The 25,234-nt window shown below is 37.5% G+C and overlaps 1 protein-coding gene across 6 annotated transcripts in view; it reads left to right on the plus strand.

Annotated features, from left to right (window-relative positions):
- The window catches only part of NPAS3 (neuronal PAS domain protein 3), a 962,475-nt gene that overhangs the window by 279,927 nt on the left and 657,314 nt on the right, over window positions 1-25,234 (plus strand). For all 6 annotated transcript variants that reach the window (XM_069558691.1, XM_069558689.1, XM_069558690.1 and 3 more), the window contains one exon: window positions 20,459-20,703. In XM_069558691.1, the coding sequence (XP_069414792.1) occupies window positions 20,459-20,703 (245 nt within the window). The remainder of the gene's footprint in view (window positions 1-20,458; window positions 20,704-25,234) is intronic.

The following is a 25,234-nucleotide window of genomic DNA, read 5'->3' on the forward strand; positions in this document are numbered from 1 at the left end:
GATTCAGCTGTAGGAAAACAGTAGTTCCAAAACTTTTGTTAAATTTCAGGAGGCCTCTCTAGATGGCTGTCTTGTTCAATCATTCTGGAACATTTGGAGATTTAATAGTTTACCGTAATTTGTAGGTTCCCTGCTGTCTGGAATCTTTTCTCTGTGATCTTTTGTGTGTGCTCTTAAGAGCACTGCCTCTGTTCACTTTTTTTTTTTTCAGTATTTCTCGTTGCATGTAAATAACACAGATCTAGCAAAGAGATACAATGATTATATAAGGCTCTGGGATTTCCCCTGAGACATTTCTACCTGTTAGGTTTCTGCCTGACTTGTGGGAATGTATGGTGACCTGATGTTCTGAGTGCAACAGTGTATGATTAATAAAGAGAAATGACATGTGCTCTTCACTTTTCTTGCTCCTTGCCTCAGTTTGGTACTGACTGTAACCCCACTTCCAGAGTGTAGAAAGGGGGGAAACTGTTTTGAGAGTTTAAATATTTTTGTCAGGGAAGAATTTATGAATATCAGGGTTTCGTGGGGACAGAGGAGTATCTGTGTTTCTTCTCTTTTGGTTTTCCTTCCCTTGTTTACTATAAGAGCATCCAAGGATCGATTTACTGGGTAAGTTTAGTTTCAAGAGAAGTACCACGGGACATGTTATTTACTGTCTTAAATCATGACTTTTAAGGACATTCAGATCATCATTAACATAATCATCTTTCAAAAAATACCTATTCAGGACACAACATATATGTAAGACACCATCTTATTATTGCATTGATTTTGCTGTTGTTCATTTGCTCAGTCGTGTCCACCTCTTTGTAATCCCCTGGGCTGTAGCATGCCATGTCCTTCAGTATCGCCCATAATTTGTTCAAACTCATGTCCTTTGAATCAATGGTGCCATCCAGCCATCTCATCCTTTGTCATCCTCTTCTCGTCCAGCCCTCAATCTTTCCCAGCGTCAGGGTCTTTTCCAATGAGTTGGCTCTTCACATCAGGTGGCCAAGTATTGGAGTTTCAGCTTCAGCATCAGTCCTACCAATGAATATTCAGAGTTGATTTCCTTGGAGATGGACTGGTTTGATCTTCTTGCAGTCTAAGGGACTCTCAAGAGTCTTCTCCAACACCACAGTTCAAATGCATCAATTCTTCCGTGCTCAGCCTTCTTTATGGTCCAACTCTCAAATCCATACATGACTACTGGGAAAAAACATAGGTTTGACTATTCAGACCTTTGTCAGCAAAGTGAAGTCTCTCCTTTTTAATGAGTTGTCTAGGTTTATCATAGCATTCCTTCCAAGGAGCAAGCATTATTTTAATTTTATTGCTTCAGTCACCATCTGCAGTGATTTTGGAACCCAAAGAAAATAAAATCGGTCACTGTTTCCATTGTATCCCCATCTATTTATCATGGAGTGATGGGATCGGATGCCATTATCTAGTTTTTTGAATGTTGAATTTTAAGCCAGCTTTTTCACTCTCCTCTTTCACCTTCATCAAGAGTCTCTTAGTTCCTCTTGCTTTCTGCTATTAGAGTGGTGTTGTCTCCCATTCTGAAGGAGATCAGCCCTGGGATTTCTTTGGAGAGAATGATGCTGAAGTTGAAACTCCAGTACTTTGGCCACCTCATGTGAAGAGTTGACTCATTGGAAAAGACTCTGATGCTGGGAGGGATTGGGGGCAGGAGGAGAAGGGGACGACAGAGGATGAGATAGCTGGATGGCATCACTGACTCGATGGATGTGAGTTTGAGTGAACTCTGGGAGTTGGTGATGGAAAGGGAGGCCTGGCGTGCTGCGATTGATGGGGTCACAAAGAGTCGGACATGGCTGAGCGACTGAACTGAACTGTCTGCATCTCTGAGGTTATTAATATTTTTCCCAGCAATCTTGCTTCCATGTTGAGCTTCATTCAGCCCAACATTTTGAATGATGTACTCTGCATATAAATTAAATAAGCAAGGTGACAATATACAGCCTTGATGTATTCCTTTCCCAATTTTGAACTAGTCCATTGTTCCATATGCGGTTCTGTTGTTTCTTGACCTGCATACAGGTTTCTCAAGAGGCAGGTCAGGTGGTCTGGTATTCCCATGTCTTGAAGAATTTTCCACAGTTTGTTGTGATCCACACAGTCAAAGGCTTTAGTGTAGTCAAGGAAGCAGATGTTTTTCTGGAATTCCCTTGCTTTTTCTGTGATCCAATGGATGTTGGCAATTTGATCTTTAGTTCTTTTTCCTTTTCTAAATCCAGCTTATACATCTGGAAGTTCTCGATTCACATACTGTTGAAGCCTAACTTGGAGGATTTTGGTCATTACCTTGCTAGCATATGAAGTGGTATTGTGCTGTAGTTTGTACATTCTTTGGCATGGCCCTTCTTTGAAGTTGGAATGAAATCTGACCTTTTCCAGTCCTGTGGACATTGCTGAATTTTCTAAATTTGCTGGCATATTGAGTGCAGCACTTCTACAGTATCATCTTTTAGTATTTGAAATAGCTTAGTTGGAATTCCATCACCTCTACCAGCTTTGCTTATAGTAATGCTTCCTAAGGCCCACTTGACTTCGTCTGGCTCTAGGTAAGTGATCACACCATTGTGGTTATCTGGGTCATTAGGACCTTTTTTGTACAGTTCTTCTGTGTATTCTTGCCACCTCTTCTTAACATCTCCTGCTTCTGTTAGGTCCATACCATTTCTGTCCTTTATTCCCATCTTTGCATAAAATATTCTTTTGAAAGTGAAAGTGAAAGTCACTCAGTCATGTCTGACTCTTTGCGACCCCGTGGACTTTTCTGTCCATGAAGTTCTTGAGGCCAGAATACTGGAGTGGGTAGTCTTTCCCTTCTCCAGGGGATCTTCCCAACTCAGGGATTGAACCCAGGTCTCCCTCATTATAACAAATTCTTTACCAGCTGAGCTACAAGGGTTGTTTTTCTGTTTCTTTATATTGATCAGTTAGGAAGACTTTTTTTTTTAATGTCTCCTTGCTGTTCTTTGGAACTCTGCATTCAGATGGCTATATCGTTCCTTTTGTCCTTTGCCTTTCACATGTCCTCTTTTCTCAGCTGTTTGTAAAACCTGCTCAGACAACCACTTTGCCCTCTTGCATTTCTTTTTCTTGGGGATGGTTTGGTCACTGCTTCCTATACAGTGTTAGGAACCTCAACCATAGTTCTTCAGACACTCTATGTATCAGATCTAATTCCTTGACTCTATTTCTCACTTCCACTGTATAATCATAAGGGATTTGATTTATGTCATATCTGAATGGCCTAGTGGTTTTCCCTACTTTCTTCAATTAAAGTCTGAATTTTGCCATAAGAAGTTCATGACTTGAGCCACAGTCAGCCTCTGGTCCTTGTTTCTGCTTATTGTATAATACTTTTCTATCTTCAGCTGCAAAGAATAGAATCAATCTGATTTCAGTATTGACCATCTGGTGATGTCCATGTGTAGAGTCTTCTTTCTCTTGGCAAAACTATTAGACTTTGCCCTGCTTCATTTTGTTCTCCAAAGTCAAACTCATCTGTTATTCCAGGTATCTCTTGACTTCCTACTTTTGCTTTCCAGTCCCCTATGATGAAAAGAACGCATTTTTTGTTTTTTGTCTAGAAGATCTTTTAGGTCTTCATGGAACTGTTCAGTGTTATCTTCTTTGGCATTATTGGTTGGGGCATAGACTTGGATTACTCTCATGTGAATTGATAACAACAGTCTTGTTTAGCATGAACTTGTAAGAAATTGCTAACACAACTTAATCACTAATTTTGGGGGACACACTATGACATGTTTTGAAAATGACTATTTTAATTTTTCACCTCCTACTCTACCATCTTGATTGCTCTCTCTCATTTTAATTTTTAATGAAAGATTTTTTGTATATGGTCTTCCCTTGTGGCTCATCTGGTAAAGAATCCGCCCACAATATGGGAGACATGGGTTTGATCCCTGGATTGGGAAGATCCCCTGGAGAAGGGTAAGACTACCCATTCCGGTATTCTGGCCTGGGGAATTCCATTGACTATACAGTCCATGCGGTCACAAAGAGCTGGACATGACTGAGTGAGTTTTACTTCACTTTTTAAATTTTTGATGTGATCATGGTGAACTGGTTGATTTCAGTTGTGATAAAGTGTTGGAAACTGTGGGGCTGAATTGTGGTGAACAGATCTACACATGAATATGAGTATAATATTCATATGAGAAAATATGAGTATTTTCAATTTTTTGAGCTATTTTTAATAATAAGTTTGATCCTATGGAATAGAAACGAATCTATTTTTTCCTGATTATTTATAGAAAATTTGTAAAACAGAGTGAAAAGGACAAATTCTACCACTCTGAGAAAGATCAATGTTAATAGTTTCTTTTCTTCCAATCTCACTTTCTGCATTTCTCTCCATTTTATGCTTCCTCCTCATTTTTTCATTGTCACCTGCTATAGCTCTTTATATCTTACACATTATATATCCCATAATTAAACGTACTGTCAACAAAGGCTATTACTGGTGTTAAACCGTAGATGGTTAACTGCCACGGGCCAAATGAGACCCTTAGGAGCCTGAGAAAAGTTGCATTTTAAAAATGAGATCTCACTTTTACAAAATGAAAGATTTTGCATTAGAAAAATAGTCTACATTTCTGACTTCTCTTAAATAGGAAGACTTGGCAACTTTGGGGTCTACATTCCCATCTACTAACAGATGCTTTTCCTGAATAATGTGTGCCCTCTGGTGACTAGGCTAGCGCGCTCTGGTTTGCCACAGTCCTCACCACTCCCGGTTACTGCTCAACACTGAGGTCCAGTTGCCATTTATTGTCAGGCTTGCATTGCTTTCTCTCACTTAGTCCTCTTTATTCATTTGTATAATTTTGTTGGATCCTACAGGTATTTGAGTTTATGATCTCAAACTTAAATTCATTTGTGCTAGACTAATCATAATTCACAAAACAAGCAAACAGACAAAAAACCCTGACTCACTCTTCTTGCATGTATGCATTTTATGAGAAGAGATATAAACAAATCCAATGAGTGATTCTCTGAGAAATTGTGTAGAAGAAAATGAGGTGACGAAACTGAGAGGGTAAGAAAACAGAATGTGAAGGGCAGTGTGTGTAAATCAGTCCCTCTAAACCAGCTGTGTGTTCATGTGTGTGCACATGTGCATGTATGTATTTGAAAAATGACTCTGGGACTTCCCTGGTAATCCAGTGGTTAGGGTGCTGTGCTCCTACTGCAGGGGACATGAGTTCAATCCCTGGTTGGGAACTTAAAAAAGGGACTCAGGATCATAGCCATGGGAACAGGACCCAGTTGCCGCAGTGCTATTGTTGACTCATTGATCTCCATAGTCTCTTTGTAAATATATTATTGGGAAATGCTGCTGTTATCAGAACTGAAACTAAAGACTTAAATGGTCTTTTGTCCCTGATGACTCAAAAGGAGACCTTGAGGGAAAACCCTTTAAGATGAATATCTCAGCCCAAATAAAACAAAATGAAATACAGAGAGGATAGAAGGTGAATTTAAGAAAAGGGCTCCTGTGAAGTGCCTGTGGGTAAGTAAAAAGGTTACAGGATATTTTTTTTGATTGAGGACCATCCTGGGAGACAAGTCAGGGTGGAAGTATTCAACCCTAGGTCTACCTTTGTATTTTTTAAGCTAATTATTTGGTGGTTTATAGATTCAGATACTAAGGTTGTTTATGGAAGCTTTGTGGTAAAGGCCAGTTGAGCAAATCACTGGCTTCCATTGCCCCATTTCAATTAAGCAGTCCCTTTTACACCAGCTTACAAATCGGTCATCATGTGCTTTCCTACATCTCAGTATGTTTTACCAACACTTAGAATTCATGTTACTATTACAGTTGTAAGTATTCAGTATCAGTAAATTCAGTGCTAACTCTCAGTTAATAAGAAAACTGGGTCTTTTTAATGTCTTGTGTACTTATATCATGATACAACCTTTTGTTTTTCCATGAGCAGCTTGCAAATGCATGAAATAAAAAAGCCTATTCATTTATTCTTTATTTAATTTCATGCTATAAACATTAATTTTATACATCAGAATAGTACCTATCTTGATCATCTTGTCACATAGTTAGATATGACTCAGAATAACTTATTCGTAGTTCCTCAAAGTCAGATATTAATGAGAGGACTAAGTGTCTACCAAGGCTTTTCAAAAGATTTTAGGGTTTGGAAAGGACTTGGTTTCTGGCTAAGTAATGGATTCTTATAAATAAACAGATGTTTCCTGTGGGGTCCTGCTTTATAAAGTACCTCAGTGAGGTGTTATGACTCCTCAAATTAAATCTCATATGATAATCCCTGGCACATTAAAATCTTTGCTGCTTCATATATGAAGTCTAATGCCATGGACACACTGTTCCACCAAGGGCCACCACCAGTTAGAAGTGGGAGGTGCAGCATTCGATGAAAAAACAATGATCCTGATAATTTGGTCAGTGTTAAACTTAGTAGAGATCTTAGAATACCATTTATTGAGGCAACTTGTTAACCAAGACTTGAGTCAGTATTTGCGATTTTGCTTCAGGAAGTTCAGTGTGTGAAGTATTTTGTGTTTATTTGTCTGTGTTTTCTCCCGGGTTAGAATCCACAGATGCCCTCAGGTTGGCAAGGAGTAAGTGCCACATGGAAGAAGTCATTCATTAAATGATAGCATCTCCCTCCCCACCCGGGCAGCGGGTGTACTGTACACTGGCACACACTGCCTTGGGGTTTTGAGGGACCAGAGAGGACACAAGAGCCGAGGCTGTGTGGCTGAAGGACTTGGTCATTTGGTTGGATGCTCATGTGGGGTAACTTGAGAAGGGATAAAGGCCTCTTCTAGCCTTTTTACTTCCAGCTCTCTTTTAGAGGAATGACCGAGACAAGCATTTTCTCCAGATGCTTTTCAGGTCGTACTACTACCTGCAGTGATGACAGGATGACATTTGATAGCACTATCAGGAAAATCATTCATTCAATGAAAAATACCTTGAGCATTAAGCTGTTTTGAGGCTCAACTTGGAGCCAGTAAAATTACATACATGTGGGTTTTTTTTTTTTTCAAAAAGTAACTTTTATATTAAAAATACATTTGTTAAAGAAATTTTAGAAATTATCTCCTGCCTGCTCACCTCCCATCTTCTGACCACCCCCGACAAGAAATGTTTACCATGTAGAAATAACCAATCTCAATATTTTGGCTTGTGGGACTCAATCCTGGTTTGGGTATATTTTCTCTGTATCTATATATAGTTACACACACATTGCTATAATCGTTCAACCCACTGTACATTCTACTTTATGATCTTCCTTTTATCACTTCAGTTCAGTTCAGTTCAGTCGCTCAATCGTGTCCGACTCTTTGCGACCCCATGAATCGCAGCACACCAGGCCTCCCTGTCCATCACCATCTCCCAGAGTTCACTCAGACTCACGTCCATCGAGTCCGTGATGCCATCCAGCCATCTCATCCTCTGTCATCCCCTTCTCCTCCTGCCCCCAATCCCTCCCAGCATCAGAGTCTTTTCCAATGAGTCAACTCTTCGCATGAGGTGGCCAAAGTACTGGAGCTTCAGCTTTAGCATCATTCCTTCCAAAGAACACCCAGGGCCGATCTCCTTCCGAATGGACTGGTTGGATCTCCTTACAGTCCAAGGGACTCTCAAGAGTCTTCTCCAACACCACAGTTCAAAAGCATCAATTCTTCGGCGCTCAGCCTTCTTCACTGTCCAACTCTCACATCCATACATGACTACTGGAAAAACCATAGCCTTGACTAGAGGGACCTTAGTTGGCAAAGTAATGTCTCTGCTTTTGAATATACTATCTAGGTTGGTCATAACTTTTTTTCCAAGGAATAAGCGTCTTCTAATTTCATGGCTGCAATCACCATCTGCAGTGATTTTGGAGCCCCCAAAATAAAGTCTGACACTGTTTCCACTGTTTTCCCGTCTATTTCCCATGAAGTGATGGGATCAGATGCCATGATCTTCATTTTCTGAATGTTGAGCTTTAACCCAACTTTTTCGCTCTCCTCTTTCACTTTCATCAAGAGGCTTTTGAGTTCCTCTTCACTTTCTGCCATAAGGGTGGTGTCATCTGCATATCTGAGGTGATTGATATTTCTCCTGGCACCCTTGATTCCAGCTTGTGTTTCTTCCAGCCCAGCATTTCTCATGATGTACTCTGCATATAAGTTAAATAAGCAGGGTGACGATATACAGCCTTGATGTACTCCTTTTCCTATTTGGAACCAGTCTGTTGTTCCATGTCCAGTTCTAACTGTTGCTTCCTGACCTGCATACAGATTTCTCAAGAGGCAGGTCAGGTGGTCTGGTATTCCCATCTCTTTCAGAATTTTCCACAGTTTATTGTGATCCACACAGTCAAAGGCTTTGGCGTAGTCAATAAAGCAGAAATAGATGTTTTTCTGGAACTCTCCTGCTTTTTCATGATCCAGCGGATGTTGGCAATTTGATCTCTGGTTCCTCTGCCTTTTCTAAAACCAGCTTGAACATCAGGGAGTTCACGGTTCACGTGTTCCTGAAGCCTGGCTTGGAGAATTTTGAGCATTACTTTACTAACATGTGAGATGAGTGCAATTGTGCGGTAGTTTGAGCATTCTTTGTCATTGCCTTTCTTTGGAATTGGAATGAAAACTGACCTTTTCCAGTCCTGTGGCCACTGCTGAGTTTTCCAAACTTGCTGGCATATTGAGTGCAGCACTTTCACAGTATCATCTTTCAGGATTTGAAACAGCTCAACTAGAATTCCATCACCTCCCCTAGCTTTGTTCGTAGTGATGCTTTCTAAGGCCCACTTGACTTCACATTCCAAGATGTCTGGCTCTAGATTAGTGATCACATCATCATGATTATCTGGGTCGTGAAGATCTTTTTTGTACAGTTCTTCTGTGTATTCTTGCCATCTCTTCTTAATATCTTTTGCTTCTGTTAGGTCCATACCATTTCTGTCCTTTATCAAGCCCATCTTTGCATGAAATGTTCCCTTGCTATCTCTAATTTTCTTGAAGAGATCTCTAGTCTTTCCCATTCTGTTGTTTTTCTCATTTCTTTGCATTGATCGCTGAAGAAGGCTTTCTTATCTCTTCTTGCTATTCTTTGGAACTCTGCATTCAGATGCTTATATCTTTCCTTTTCTACTGTAAAAATGTTTTTCCAGTCATTGAATATTTTTTTCAACATCTTTATTTGGTATCTTGAGAATATTTCATAATTTATTTCTAAAGTCTGTCAAAAGAGGCAGTGAATATTCTTTTAGAATGTATTTGTTTGCATCCCTGGCCAGCTTGAGATCTGTATTTGCCAAAGTGTTCCCTAGAAATTGTAACAGTGTACACCTCTGGTAAGTTCGACCATGCTTTTAGAACCTTGATGAAAGGTTAAATAAAAATGCATGCCTTTAAAATAAAGTCAGGTAGGGAATAAAGTGTACTGTCTCTTTAGACTGTTGGCACCATTATTCTCAGTTGTAGTGTTTAAAGAAAGGGTGGCCACTTTGTGTACTTCATTAAAAATGCAGGCAGTTATGGTATAAACATGCTCATTGATGTCAAGTAAATGGGTGCGCTGTTTGCAGTATTCACATGACCATAGCTTTCATTTTTCAGACTTTAAAATCTTCAAACTTGTCAAAGCCTACTTTCTCCTTTCCAAGTTTCTCCTATCAGGCTTGAAAGTTTTCAAAATCTTTCTTCCACTTGGTCATGCTTTAAAAAGTGTTTGAAATCACACTTGGAGAAAATTAAAGGAAAAAGTGAATTTTCCCTCTAGAAAAGGTCATTTGAATTTGAATTCCAAAGCAAGTTAGTTTGGGACTTAGAGCAATTAACAGCAAATTTATCTACTCCAAACTGGAATATGTTTATATGCCTGAAAAAGGGGGGTTGTTGGACATTTTATTAGTGACTTAATGTTTTCATAACAATTATGATAGAAATTATATGGGTGATTATCAGTTAAGTAAAATTTTATCTGTGACTTAATAGTCATGTAATCAGAAGGGGACTCATGACTTTATTCCTATAGAGGCAACGCAGTGCAGTGGTGAGAAGGACGTAAGGATGGAGTCATCTTGCCAAGGTTCAGATTCCATTTTCAGCTGTCAGTGATCTTGGGCAAGTTACTTTCTCTCTCTGTGGTCTTCTTATTTATGAGATGGGGGACAATCATATTTCCAGGGTGACCAGCTGTTCTGGTTTGCCCAGGCCCATCCTTCTTTTAGTACTAAAAGTCTAGGATCCAGGGAAAGTTCTCTCTGAGACAAGAAAACTCCTAGTTCGGGGGGATGAGGGCAGAAAATTAGAAACAGAGCATAAATATAGTGGCCCCCCAAAACCGGGGCTAAAATAGCAGTGTTTTAGGGTCAGATGTATATCGTGGAGATGATCTACTTTCCATAGATGCTGTTACTTCCCCTTTCCATCCTTGATGATATTGACAATGGTGAATTAAGTATGATAATGTTTAATTAGAGCCTGAAGCTTAGTAGATGTTCAAAGATGTTTGTTTTCATTCAGTGTTACTATGATGTTAAGGTTTATGCTATTTTTTGATGGTACTGAATAATATTAAAAAGCGGAAACAACACATGTACTTTCCTGTCATTGATATGAAAACTAATACTATAGTCCCTTGGAGTGATAGAAATCCCTTTGCACGGTTAGTAAAATGTCCTGCCATCACAGAGTGCCCACCATTTCTTCTCATTTTTGCCTTTCAGAGGAGATGCTCTGACCCTTTCAAATATTTAGCAGTAGACTTCCCTCTCAATGTGTGCTCACGACTTCTGTTACTGCTAATGGAAGTTACACATGTGTGCTCACCAGGATGAGAAAGGCCTTTATCCCATGTTGGGCAAAGACCCGTGATCCTGAATCTCTTTCTAAACTTCAGACCTGAAGAGAGCAGTGCAGGGAATTGCTGCTTTCTCACTATATTAGCTTCTTCAATTTCCTGTTAATTGGAGCCTGCAACCCAGAATCTTGTAACTTCAGGGGGATGAACAATACAAATTAAGATCTGGATGCTTTCCAGGAATGGCTCAGCTCAAAGAACAGTTTTTTTTTTTTTTCTTTTAACACAGTTGTGGCTATTCACAAATCGCATGCAGTTGCCTAATGAGTCCGTATTTGCTTCTGAGGTTTCACATTTGCAAACTATACTGCTGAGAAAGTAGGTGATGTGTTCACCCACCTCTGGTGTGAGCTGACTGATTTCATGTACAGGACAGATAAATACTAGAATAGTCAAAATTCAAAACCAGTAGCACAGAACCTTCAAATACAATATCTTACCCTTGTTCAGGACATTCATTTCTCCCCAAGAATTCTTTCTAATGTATAAGACTTCAATTTATGTTTAAGAACTAGTAAACTATAGCAGTTTGACAGCCATTCACACTTAATTCTGTGCATTAAACCAACAGCATTCTTTTCCACAAACATCCATTGTTAGGACAATGCTCTCAGACAGAATTTATGAGAAATGGAATTATGTTACCAAGGAGATAGCATTTACTATAATGAAGAGTAGATCCTAGAAAATGGCCCCTTTTACAGCAGCTCAGAGCAGAGCCACAAAAGCAATTGATTGGTCTTGGCATTTAGTCTTATATCAGCTGTGTCATCCATAGCTTCAGGAGTGAGAACACTAATCTAAAGTGACATTTCTGTTCTGGCGGGCTTTTCTGCCCTGATGAAAGCAATTACTTCATTCCTAAATGATAATTTGCAGGAGTTTCAACCACTTTAATTGATAATTTTTTTTTGTTCTGAGTTCAATTGTGAAGTGATTAGCTGATTTGGTAAATAGAAATTTAAGGTGTGAAATATACAAGTTGCTCCAAGGTAAAGTGCTATTTATTGGGTGGAGAGAAATTACTTGATAAAACTGCAGTTTTTTGTCATTATTATGGAACTGCCAGTTGGTAGCTTAAAGTTCTGGAGGAAAATGAAGAACAAAACACTTTGATTCAGGAGGTTTTTGGCAGACACCAAAGCATGCAATGAATAGTTGGGTCTTGCTGTGGTTCATTCAAGGGTTATTTGAATCAAGGTGAACACTGGTTGAAAAGGATTGTGCGGACCTCTCAGCTTTCTTTATTACTATTCTAATGACTCATTCTGGTATTAAATCCTCTTACTTAAAGTGTTAAGAATAAGAATGCTCATTGGCTAAAACCAATTAATTTAATTATTAAGTTCAAACATACACAAGGCATTTTCTGAAGATGAGGGAAAGCATTCAGTGGAATGGCTTTAATTACTCTTTGGATCTATTTTACCACAAGTCAAAAATAGGTCATGATTATTCAATCAGAATATATCATAGTTTAAAGATTTTAAAGATGCATCTTGATTTTAATACTTTATTGCATGTTAGCAGTGGCACATGTTTTTGACAATGTTTTTAAGCAATCAATTTCATGATTTTCTTACATGTGGGAAAAATAATGGTAATTTCACTTGTTAAATGAGAAAAATAAGGCAAGAATGAAGGTCAAACTGATTTAGCACATCAAACAGTCTTTGTCAGCCAAGCTTAATATATCCTGAGTTTGTGGAACAAATGAAATTTTGCTGCTATGTTACACTTTGCTTCCAAACAACCATTACAACTGGTTTTATATATTGTGTGAGCATCAGACCATCAAACAGTGCATCTTTACTGACGTGTTGCTGCAGCGATGATCTACAGCAGCAATCTGCCATTTATATAAGGGCAAAATGTGCATCTATATTTAGTTGTGAAATTGGCCTATTATACTCTTGATGTTTACAGAGGCTAACATAAATTAATGATGACAGCTATGAGCAGTGCATTAGTTAAGCAGCAGAGTTCTTACCTTGAACTTGAAGGTTCCAGTTTTAACTTCCAGTATGTACTATACTGCTTTCTTCACACATTAAAGGAAGGTTTCTGAAATTATTACCCTTTCTTGAAGAGCATTAAAAGATTTTGGGTTGGGAGTTATGTTGTACATAATCCTACCAGATAACGGTTTTTTATGCATTTCTCAATTATATTACCTTGTAAGAAAGGTGGTAATTACAATCATGGGGGAAAAATACTTCTGAAAGATTTTTATTCTTTGCAGTGGACTGATTTGATTGACTTTGAACTCTCTGTGATGCCAATGTGTGGTGGACTGTTTTATTGAAAGTAATGAAGGAAGGGAAAGCAGTGCTTATAGAATCTTTACTGTACTTTTTCCCTGGGAAGCTGCCTCATTCAGCTCATGTCAGGGCAGCTGTAGGTACCGGAGTAACTATAGATTTCACCGTTAACTATGACCAGAGATCTGACAAGTATGCAGGTGTTCAAAGGTTCATGAGTTAAAATGCTGCAGCCTTTGATGAATTTTTGATGGCTGCATTTTTAATACAGGTCGACCTTCTTCCTTTGAGGCTGCATGCCAGATTAATTGATAAATAGTAGAAGTCTAGTGCTGGATTCTCCTAAGCAAAACAAGTAGGAAAATCCATTAAAAAAAAAAGCCTGTCTGGCTCCTTAGAGGTACTTTACAAAGGTAAAATTTAAAGTGGTTTTTACCCTACTTTTCCTTCCCCCTAGAGTTAATGACCAAAACCTGCCGTGTTCTTTTATAAAGACTAGTTATTGTACTCTAAAAGTTTACATGAAGGTGTTAACTTTGAGGCTTAGAGAGAGGATTTTTATGTAGAGAGAGTATGGATCTGTTGATAATGTCCATATAAGAAATCATTCCATAAATATAATTATAAAGTATTAAAAAATAGCTGATAGATATCTGGCTGTGAAGAAGTTGTTGAATAAGAAACATTTGACTAAGGTGACTTACTTCTGTTGGTTCCTCTGTGACAGTTACTATTTCTGCTCTGTTATATTCTGTAAATATCCAACTGTATTGTTTCTGTAATCACTATCACCATTTCTGTGAAGTAGGAAACCAAAGAAATGAATTTTGCAAAGCTAAATTTGACAAACCACAAGAGACAACTTAGTTCTTTTAATGAGTCATCACATCGAAAATTACCTGTTTTTTTCCACTATGGAAACAATTGACACCTTTATCCAACTCTGAGATAGCTTTAGAGAGATCGCAAGTGCTAACTCAATTTCATAATATTGGCTTTGTGATAGTGGCAGTGCCTGTTTGTTTGTTTGTTTGTTTTTTAAAGAAGCAACAAAACTTTCTTTTACCTTTTTTTCCTGTCTTATTTCTGGCTCAAGTAGAGTTTCACGATTCAGCCTTGCCCCCAGTATGGAGGCTAGAACTGGAAACTGCTGTTGTCCTTCCAAGTTTCTTCCCTGCTCCAAATGTTCTGGGTGAGCTCTCCATGGTCCTGGATTTGGAGCTTTGCCTGACAGACAGAAATTACATATTTGTGATGTTTTGGGAGATGCTTTGAAAGATCTTCTTCCTGCTAGGAATACACATATACTCCTTCTGATGAATAATTATCATTGCAATTTTGAAGTCTTCCATAGAAGCTTTCACAGTCTTCCCAAGTAACCCACCCATTCCCTTAATTACTGTTTGGATGTTCATTTTTCTCTATAAACAAAATTGCTTGTCAATTTTGAATGCCAGTTTTTTCTACTTTAGGGAACTAAAAAAAGATCCTTTATTATTCTTAGCATAGGAAATCACTTATTTATAAACATTTCATCTTCCATTAATGAGACATGCATTTTTTATTTGAACAAGTCATTGAGTATATCTATAGTAAAAGACAGGTAGACCTAGGTATAAGGAGGAATATAATGAAAAATCAATATCTCTGCAATCAAGTAGTTTTATTTCACTTAAGTACACAATGTGGTATGTCAGAACCAGTAGATGGAAATCTTATTGGTGAGAACACAGTGTAAATTATAAAGGACCTCAAAGCATAGAACAGTTAGTTTGACATGAGCTTGGGTTTTCATTTAACACATCTTATACAGTATTACTGTGTCCTAGGCACCACTATAAATATTTTTTAAACTACCCCAGCTAATTTTAACAGGAGCCTTATGAAGCAGTATTATCATCACATATCACAGGTGAGAAACTGAGGCAAAAGAGGTTAAGTAAGTTGCTCACGTTTACTTATTATGTAATTAGTCATAGAGCCAGGATTTAAGCACAGGCTCTGGAATTCATGCACTTACCCTCTGTCTCTTGCTACTGTGGAAGACATGCTGATAGAGGCAGCAACAGAACTTGAAGAAAGTGAGAATCATGAGTTGAGAGAACATGGAGGCATTTAAATAAATAGGCAATTTTAGGGTTATCACCAAGCAGAAGTCAGCTCTCTGATTTAATTTCTACTGTCACTATATGGGAAGTAAAATTTACTAAAAAATGAAAGTCATAAGTGGCAGTAAAGAAAGGAGTTTGAGAAACAATGAGTAAAAAAAACGTAGGTATTTAGAATTATAGAAACTATAGCCTGAATGAAAAATAAAGTGATAGGAAAGATGCTACTAGTTAAAAGAAAATTGTAAAGAATTCTGGAGGAACACGGTGATGATCAGATGTGGTGCTAAGATTAAAACAGTCAGGCTTTTCCTAGGTATAAAGTTGTTATAATAGTAGTCAGTGCCTATAGTGACTTTCCTCGTGGCTCAGATGGTAAAGAATTTCCCGGCAATGCAGAAGACCTGGGTCAGAAAGACCCCCTGGAGAAGGGAATGGCAACCCACTCCAGTATTCTTGCCTAGAGAATTCCATGGACCGAGGAACCAGCAGGGTGCAGTCCGTGGGGCTGCATAGAGTTGGACAGACTGAGCGACTAACATTCTCACTTTCACTTTCCATGTTTATGTAACATTTACAACATGGCAGTTGTAAGTAATATATGTCAAGACATTTAGCACTTGACATATATTAGCTCAATTACTCCTCTGAAGAATATTGTGAAGTATGTTCTACTATAATGTCTGTTTCCCAGATGAGGAAATTGAGGTCCAAAGAAGCTGAGACTTCTGTCCAAGATTGCCAGCTAGTAACTGTGTGATAATGTGGACATGGAGTCCCTACTCCAAACATCTGTGCTTCCAAGAAAGCTTAAGTATAGCTTGACTATATTTAGGCATTCTTCAGTCTTGCTAAAATTCTGTTGTAAACTAAAGGAGACTCTACCACATTTAGAGTTTACAAACTGTCTTAACTGTTGCAATATAGAACTGTCCAAGGGAGGTTCACTTCTTTATATTATTATGAAATTATCATGTGAGCCATTGCAGTGGTCCCAGAAGATTTGCCAAATGGTACTTGTGTGTCATCCTCATGGTCTAAGATGATGAAATTGAAATTCAACATAGTGAATTAGAATCATAATGTCTACAATGGCCAAAGTGGATCTCAGAATTCCTTCATTGGAACTCTTTCCATGGAACATACAGCTCGCCAAAGGAACTTAAAATACATGGAGGATTCAAAAAATAACTTTATGTTTAACAAATACTGACTGCTGAATCTTCATTCTTAGTAAACTCTTTTTTGATTGCTTGTTAGGTATATGCTTAAAGGTATAACTTTATAAATGTGTAAAAATTGCTTAAAGACGTTGAATGAAAACATACATTAAATAGTATTATTTTAACCAAGGATATTTTAAGGATAAGTTAATTCTAACAACATCAGTGGCAAAAAGAGAGCAGAATCCAGCTTTATAACCCTTATAAGAAGAAATTCTATATGTTAGATTATTATTCTTTTGGATGGAGTGATGGATCCCTTTTGAAAATTTGAGAATCATTTAATAAACCCTCAAAAAATATATATATGCGTTATTTGGGGTATGATTTTCAGATATGTATGTGTGTCTTTGAAAATAGTTGTTGATTTACTGTTGGTGGTAATTATTAACGAAGATGATATTGTTGTCATCACAGAGTTAAAATTTTGATTTGTGGAGGATTTTCTGTTATTCAGAGTCTAAGTAGAAGAGCATTAAAATAGTGGGAATTTTGGGCCCAAGAAGTAACTTATTACTTAATTATATTTTAGGTGGCAGAGATCAGGCAGTAACATTTACTCACAGTCAATCCATTCTTTCTCTAGTGTTTAGAAATGCAACTGTAATGTTTTGATTTAGAACACAATGTACAAACGCAAATTTATGTTAGGTTTTAATGTAGTCCTTAATTCAGTTTGAGAATTACTTCTAACTAGGCTCTACTTCACAAAAGCAGGCAAAAGATTAATCCACAATCTGTCATTGTCTTAAGGTCTTTAGCTTCATCTATTGTATCAATATCTCCACAACCTTTATAAACCATTGGCTGTATTTTATTGCTGTTGCCCTCAAAACCAGTGACTACTTATTGCAGACACAGTGCCCTCATTCTGGAAATCTTCTGTACTATGGTGTCTGCATAATGATATGATGGGGAGTCATGGAAACCCTTTGTTATTAAGATTATGGACAGGAAGATTACTCCAGTAGGGTAACACAGTGTGTGTAAAGAGATTTTTTTTTAAAGGGGGGGAGTGATAGAGAAGAAGAACTGATAAGATAATATATAGAAGCACATAAAGTAAGTGCTATTTTAGAAAAGCCAAGTGTCAGAGGGCAGTGTTTAAGCAAGGAACCCCAAAGCATTAGTGTCCACATACCCCACCTTCCCTAAGTGGACGAAAGAAGTCATCTCCACTCTACTTCACCCTTGGAGCCCATTGGGCTACTCCCTGTGATCTTTGGCTTTTCTACCCTTAGCGTTAGTTTTTATCCTTAGGTTATTGATAAGCCCATACAGTAAATATCAATTTCAGAATGATTGCTTAATCCTCTACTGGCTTCGGGTGAATAGAGAAATTCCCATTATGAATGCTAGTAATATTGATTAGGTATCAGATGAATCCATTTGTGACCACTGACTGACATATATAAGGAAAATTACATATAACATCCATGTGAAACTTCTGGCAGAATTGACCTCCCGAATTATTACCCAATTGTAAAAATGGAGTCCCTGCTCCATTGTTGACCAAATGGCATGTTTTATTTGGCTTGCATGATTTTCAAAAATGCCAATTAGTTAACATAAGCTTAAAACGTAACATAAACTTGGAGATAATATGTAAAAATTCAGATTTTTGTTTTCTAGAAATAGCAGTAGCTGAAATCTGGCAGCACATGCAAGCCTTCCCCCAAAGCAGCACACGCAAGGCGAAAACTGTATATGCCTTCCTTTGCCGGGGCTGTCATCCTCTAGTCAGCATCAGGCCTCTTTATTCATTGACATTCCCTGCCTTAACCCTGCAAGCCCTTGAGTTAGCAGCCTTGCTCCACAGCTCCATCATAGTCACTTACAGGACCAAAATACACACACACACACGCACACGCACACACACACACACGCGCACACACACACACACGTACACGTTCAGCCCACCTTCTGGAGTAGTATTTGATTATGAGAACACAAAAAGAGCAAAGCACTGAACTTGAAGCACTGCACTCTACAAGTGGTAGATAAAACATGTCAAGTGACATAGTTCTTCGGGTACAGCTGACTTAAATGGTGTTAGATAGATTACTTTTATTATATGGGGGTAGAGGAGGGCTATGAATCATTGTTTTATCCTAAGATGTTGACATAGATTCAGATTTTACCTGTAATTGGTCAGACTTTAAGACATCTCTTACTTTTGTGTACCTAGTTATCAGTAAGCCACATTGAGTATTTGAATAATTGGATGGAGGTCAGTTAGAATTTTGGGAAACAAAATCACACAGCTTTTCCTTATAAATTAGTGATGTTTCCACTGAAGATTATCACCAGAGATATCAGGACAAAGATTTGTCACCTGTGACTGCTTTGACTCTGAAAATGGTAGTGTTAATTGGTCTAGTTCTGAGAAATACATTAGCTGGCTAATGTCGAATATTTTATTAATGGAGCGAACATGAAACCTGTTGGGCTATTAGCCTAGCAAGTATTTGACCCAAACGTCATGGAGTTATTTAAATTACATAGACACTCAGTAAAGCACCTGAAGTGTCTGCAGTGAAAACAGTTTTCCACTGTGAACATCAGACATGGTTGAAGGTAATATGGAACGTTACTGCTCATCTCAAGAGGCTGAAGCCATACAGCTGCACTCATTTTAACCTGTTCCTCTGGTCTTACTCCTCTTTCTTGATATTTTATATTGGGAAAACTAGGATGCTAGATTCAAAGATTTTAAATGTTTTCAAAGCCCAATAAAATGGATACTTATATATGATGTTAATAATACCTTGATACTGTAAATATTGCCCAATTATTTATCATCACAGTCTGATTTTGAATTTTATTTTTCATCAGACAGAAAACAGAGCAATTCAGAGTAGGTGGATTTCTCCTGTCAGATGCTCACATATAACTTCAATTGTGCCAGATTCTGCCCTCAGCAATGCGAGCAAACTTCAAACAGAAATGTGCATAAATAGTTAAAGGAAAATGCTGGGTCCCACCTGTTGCCTCTTCTGTGAAGTAATATGTCTATAATGTTTATAAATTTTAATAACCCATATGGGGCTTTATCTTTCAACATTAAATTTATATTATTTTAAAGTTTGACTTTTCTGGGTGATATATTTTATTCTCTAATATCTTAGAGAATCTATCCGTCTATGAATGTATGCTCCTTAATAAAGAATTAAAGTATTCTCTTATCAACCAATTACCAGTGCATTTATAAAGTTCCATTGCAATCATCATTTTCAATGAGAGGTTTTATTTATCTGAGTGAAGGTTATGATTTTTATTGAGGGCTGGAAGCACATCAACATTTTATTTGTTAATTCTGTGAACTGTTTTTTTGTTTAGCCTTTGTTCCTCGAAATGGTAATAGAAAAAATTTTTTAAAATACGTCCTTTTGAGGGTTTAGTCTTCCCTGGTGGCTCAGATGGTAAAGAATCTGCCTGCAATGAGGGAGACTCGGGTTCAATTCCTGGGTCAGGAAGATCCCCTGGAGAAGGGAATGGCAACCCACTTTAGTATTCTTGCCGGGAGAATCCCATGGACAGAGGAGCCTGGCAGGCTGCAGTCCATAGGGTCACAAAGAGTTGGACACAACTGAGCAACTGAACATACACTCACATATGCAGATATGTAATTATAATCACAGTCTTTTAAATTGCTCATAGCTTATAATAGCAAGCATCACCTGTAAATCTTATGTCTCAAAAACAAACTATATCTCAGTGCATGGGTAATTAGAGGGAAAAACTTAACAAGTAAACTATTTTTACTCATTGTACATGAGTTTATGGCGTATAAGCCCAGAGGTTTTAGTGGTCTTTATCTGGAACTCCTTTTACCGTGGCCCTGAAATTTTGAAGAAAATGTTGGTAGACTTTTGCTGGTTGTGGGGAGGAGGGGGCATGGATGAAGTAAAAAGAAAAGCAGTGTTCATCTCATTGACAGAATCACATGTTCTAAACAGCACTTTTTCACTCCTTTGATTCCAGTTTACAAGCATTGAGAAAGGAGAAGTCCCGGGATGCTGCCCGCTCCCGCCGGGGAAAAGAAAACTTTGAGTTCTATGAATTGGCCAAGTTGTTGCCTCTTCCTGCAGCCATCACTAGCCAGCTTGACAAGGCCTCCATCATTCGACTTACAATCAGCTACCTGAAAATGAGGGACTTTGCTAACCAGGGGGACCCTCCATGGAACTTGCGAATGGAAGGCCCTCCACCTAACACATCAGTAAAAGGTAAGGTTTCAGCCCTTGTTGATCCTGGAGTGTAGTCTGTTGGTGTCTCTGAGATGAAACGTTTACCATCATCCTCTCTTCTTTTCCTGCATATCAAATCCTTTAAAGGGATACAATTGTGGAAATCTGAACTCTGCATGAGAAAGACACCATGTAAAGGTGAAATAAACCTCTTCTATTTCTATTTTATTTTCAAAAAGTCTGTCAGCCTAAATATGCTGTCACTTTAGATAAGGTTTCAGAGAAATGAGAATGAAATGACTTACATTAAAATGTTTCTTGGGTTTAATTTATGTTATGCTAATACATGCAAATTATTATTAAGTGGGGGGTGGTTAAGATAATACTTGGTAAAGGTTAGGACTAACATTTTCCGATTTTAGTTACCAAAGAGAGGCAGGGAGCAGAGTACAGTTGTAGCAGGCATTTTGAATAATGATTTTATTGGCTAACAAAGTGATCAATCTATATATTATTTCAACTTTTTGTATATAGTGCCTATAATTTATAAACATAAACATGTATTTATGCTCCCAATCTGGATGTACTTACCCTTAAAATTTATTAAAACTTTAGGTCTTTTTTACTCTGATACTCAGGAGGGTTATTTTCTTGCATGCTCTTGAAACATCTAATAATTAATGAGATTTTAAGCATATGAATATGCATGCATGTGTTTATTGATGTACATGTGATGTTGGCCACTGATTTTCTTTAACAATGTACCACTCAAGGCATGGAATGGGATCTGTTGGTTTTTCTGCTTTAACTTTGTATCTAGGCCCTTGATGAGCATGGAATAACTGGACGTGGGATGGAATTGCGGGCAGCCTTCTCTGGGGGAGGAATTAGATTCTTAGCTATGTGATTACACCTTGATGAGTACCTGTGAAGTCCCTGTATTCTTGGCTATTGTAGGGAAGGATACTGGGGGAAGCTATAACTTCTTATAGGATTCAAATAAAATGAAAGTTCAACAGCAGTGACTTGACAATTCTGTGCTAAGAGGTGTAATCATATGTATGTAGATACCTGTGTGAATCTGTTTGCATCTTTGCTATTGTTACTTAGAGATTCTGTTTCTTATGCTCATTAGAGAAGGAAAATTTGAATGCAAATTGTAACAGGTTTTTTTCTCTAGGGCAGAGGTTGTCATACATTTTCTGTAAAGGCCATATATGGTAAACATTTTAGTTTTGGGGGAGTACTCAACTCTGCCATTGTAGAATGAAATCAATCATACACAAACATAAACCACAAGGTATGGCTGTGTTCTAACAAAACCATACTTGCAAAGCAGGCAGCTGCCACCAAGTTTGGCCCACAAGCCATAGTTCACAGACTCCTGCTCTAAGTATAAGAATGACATTTGAAGGTTGAGAAGAACATACAACAGAGATAGCTCTCAAGGGCAGGGTGTCAATATGAGGAAGCACATGACAAATAGACCAAGGCACATTCATGCTTTCCTTACACAGCCCTTCTACCCTTAAGAATGTTGATGTCCCAAACATGTTTGGGAATGCATGTAAGAATTAAAGATTTTAAAATTTAAAAAATAAAAAACTAAAATAAAATTTAAAAATAAAAAAAAACAAAAAACAATGTTGATGTCAGCTTGGTCATATACCAGTCCATGTTCCAGATACTAAAACAGGGGAATTTTCCAAAGCCAAGGATGTAAGTATAATCCTAGTAAATACTTAAGAGTTTATTTAGTAGGTTGTCTTTGTGTTTATTCCAAATCATGTAAGATGAATGGATACATGTAGCAGGTTAGAAATCACAAAAAAATATAAAATATATTCTTAATCTTTTTAGTCAATTTGAAATGCATTGACTGAGGAACTTATATTAACTTGTTTAACATAATTATCTTTTCCTTCCATCTTTTCTTTAAGAGAGTTGGTAGCTTATAGGCTTCCTTGGTAGTGGTTACTGCCAAAGTAGAAAAGTCTAATGGTTCCACGGTCTGTCTTCTCTTCTTGCTCTTGTTTAGTCGCTAAATCATGTCTGACTCTTTTGTGACCCCCCCTGGACCATAGTCCACCAAGCTTCTCTGTCCATGGGATTTCCCAGGCAAGAATACTGCATTGGGTTGCCATTTCTTTCTCCAGGGGATCTTCCTGATCCAGAGATTGCACCCACGTCTCCTGAACTGGTAGGTGGTTTCTTTACCACTGAGCCACCAGGGAAGCCCTGTTCATTCTTCTACAATGTGATAATTCTTCTTTCTTTTGGAATCATGGCCTTTTAGAGATGCATACTTATAGATAATATAGAACTAAGCCCTCACGTTATAGGTGAGGGAAATGATGTAGAAAGGGCTTACAGTTAAGTATTAGAAGATCTAAAATTCGAATCCCATTGTATTGTTTTTCTGTCTAGGGCTCTTTCTATCAGATATTATTTCTAGCAATAATATTTGATTTCTATCATCATCATCAAACATTCCAGGTGAGAATGCTCTTAGCTTTGGACTATGGCTAATAATTCATTTTTGTGACCTCCAGTCAACTTAACTATGTAAATACTAATGATGAAGATGGATTAAAATAAGATAAAATACTGTCTATGCTCATAGGATAAGTTCAGTCTATAGAGGAACATGGTGATGTCAGTGAGAAAAGTGGGAAGATTGGAATTTATATACCAGACTTTATTATTTAAAAAATTTTATCCAGATTATCACAGATCACCCAGTTGGCACATGTATACTCCCTCTATTAGAAATCTGATGATAGTCTGGAACTGAAGTCTCTACTGTACTGAAGTGTGGGACTTGATACTATTTACTCTGGCTCTCAAAGGTTGCTAGGAATGCAATGGATGCTTTTGGTAAGCTGGTTCTGCTGTACAATATATGTATATTTTATTGCTTTCCTCTAGTTCTTTAATGCAAACCTGCTACTCATTCTGATCAAACATTCATGAAACAACAACATCAAAAGAAATTCATTTTAATTTGCTAAGGTCTTCTATGTTGTGCCCTTGAAGAAGTTCATATGGATAAACAAGCTTATATAAATAGCCTCCAGCCTCATGTGAAGTGCAGTTCATAATCCAACAATAAAACAGTAGACATTATACTTCGTGCTTCTCCAAGCAGTCTCTTGAATAAACCTAAAGGCATGTGGAAATTTATATGAAAAGTGCTTACATGATGTAGGCAGCATCTTTTTAATGTGATGAGTTGTTCATGTTAATAATTAAATTTCAAAGCTTAAATTTAAATTTGTCCCAAACAACTATATAGAAATTTAATTATTTTAATTTACTGCTTCGGAAAGGTTCTTTATTCTGCCCTGTGTTCATCATATCTTTTCTTAAAAGTCTATAAAGGTTGATGAGTTTGTTTTGTGATGCCCATTGTGTACAGATTATTGCAAGTTATGCTTGCAGAAAGCACACTCAGGTGGCAGTGTGTAATATGTCCTGAGTCAATTACTTCATGGAAATGATATGTTAAGCAATTGGAAGGTAACAGATAGTTTTTTTCCATTATTTTAGAAATATCTCTATTGTTATAATACAGATCAAATCTACAATGAACATTATGCATTATTCAAGAAATGACCAGGCATTCTCAGCAGTGTTTCAGCTAAATAACTGATGATTGTAACCTTTAAAGAAATCTCATTGTGGTGACTGTTGGTAAATCACTTCTCCATTCATAGTAATCTCTGTTTAGAGGCTATCTGGAAGCCATTATATCTTTTATTAATCTTAAAAGCAATGGCTGCTGATTTGACATTTGCTAAAACTAGATAAATTTTCTGTCTTTCTAATACCACAGACTTCAGTCAGTTTTTGGAGTATATCTGTGTCTGCTGCAACTCTATTAATCCAGGAGTATTTACCACTGTAAACATACGTTTTATTTCACTTTAAACATTGCAGCTTTTAAACAACAATTTTCCTGTATGTGTGACAGGCCACAATCTTATGGTATGCAAAATACAAGACATATTTAGCTTTTGGAAGGGAACAATTGAAAACTATGCAAGACAACTCATGATTGAAATCGACTGAACACATTAAGGAAGAACTTGAATATTTTCATGGAATTTCCTTACACTATTTCAAGTATCTATGTGGTTTAAGGTAGATGTTTCTGAGAGGAGAAACTTTCAGGTCTTTATTTAAGCAACTTAGAATTTATTCTTAGCCAAAGACCGTACTGTTACTTAAGCAATGATGTCTAATGGATTCATTTACGTTATTCATGTAGGGTAAAAGAGTATAGGACATCCTTCAGAATAACACTGAATTACTACTATAATGATTGTCTCTGAGATATAAATAGTATTTTATAAAATGGTTCTAGTTGCATAGAAGGTAGAGATTCCAAGACAGGCTGAGTGATAGGCCTTCTTGGTTTAAGCAGCTCAAAGGTCTTGATTTCTCTTCTGGCATTTTACTGTGTGCTGACACTATGTTACCTCTCCCAAGTGACATTCATGTTTGGGTACAAGTGTCATATTCCTTGTTATTAAAAAGTCATGTAAAATGAAAATTCTTAGAAGCAGTA

The sequence above is a fragment of the Ovis canadensis genome, chromosome 18 (genome assembly GCF_042477335.2).
Source record: "Ovis canadensis isolate MfBH-ARS-UI-01 breed Bighorn chromosome 18, ARS-UI_OviCan_v2, whole genome shotgun sequence".
Lineage (NCBI taxonomy): Eukaryota > Metazoa > Chordata > Mammalia > Artiodactyla > Bovidae > Ovis > Ovis canadensis.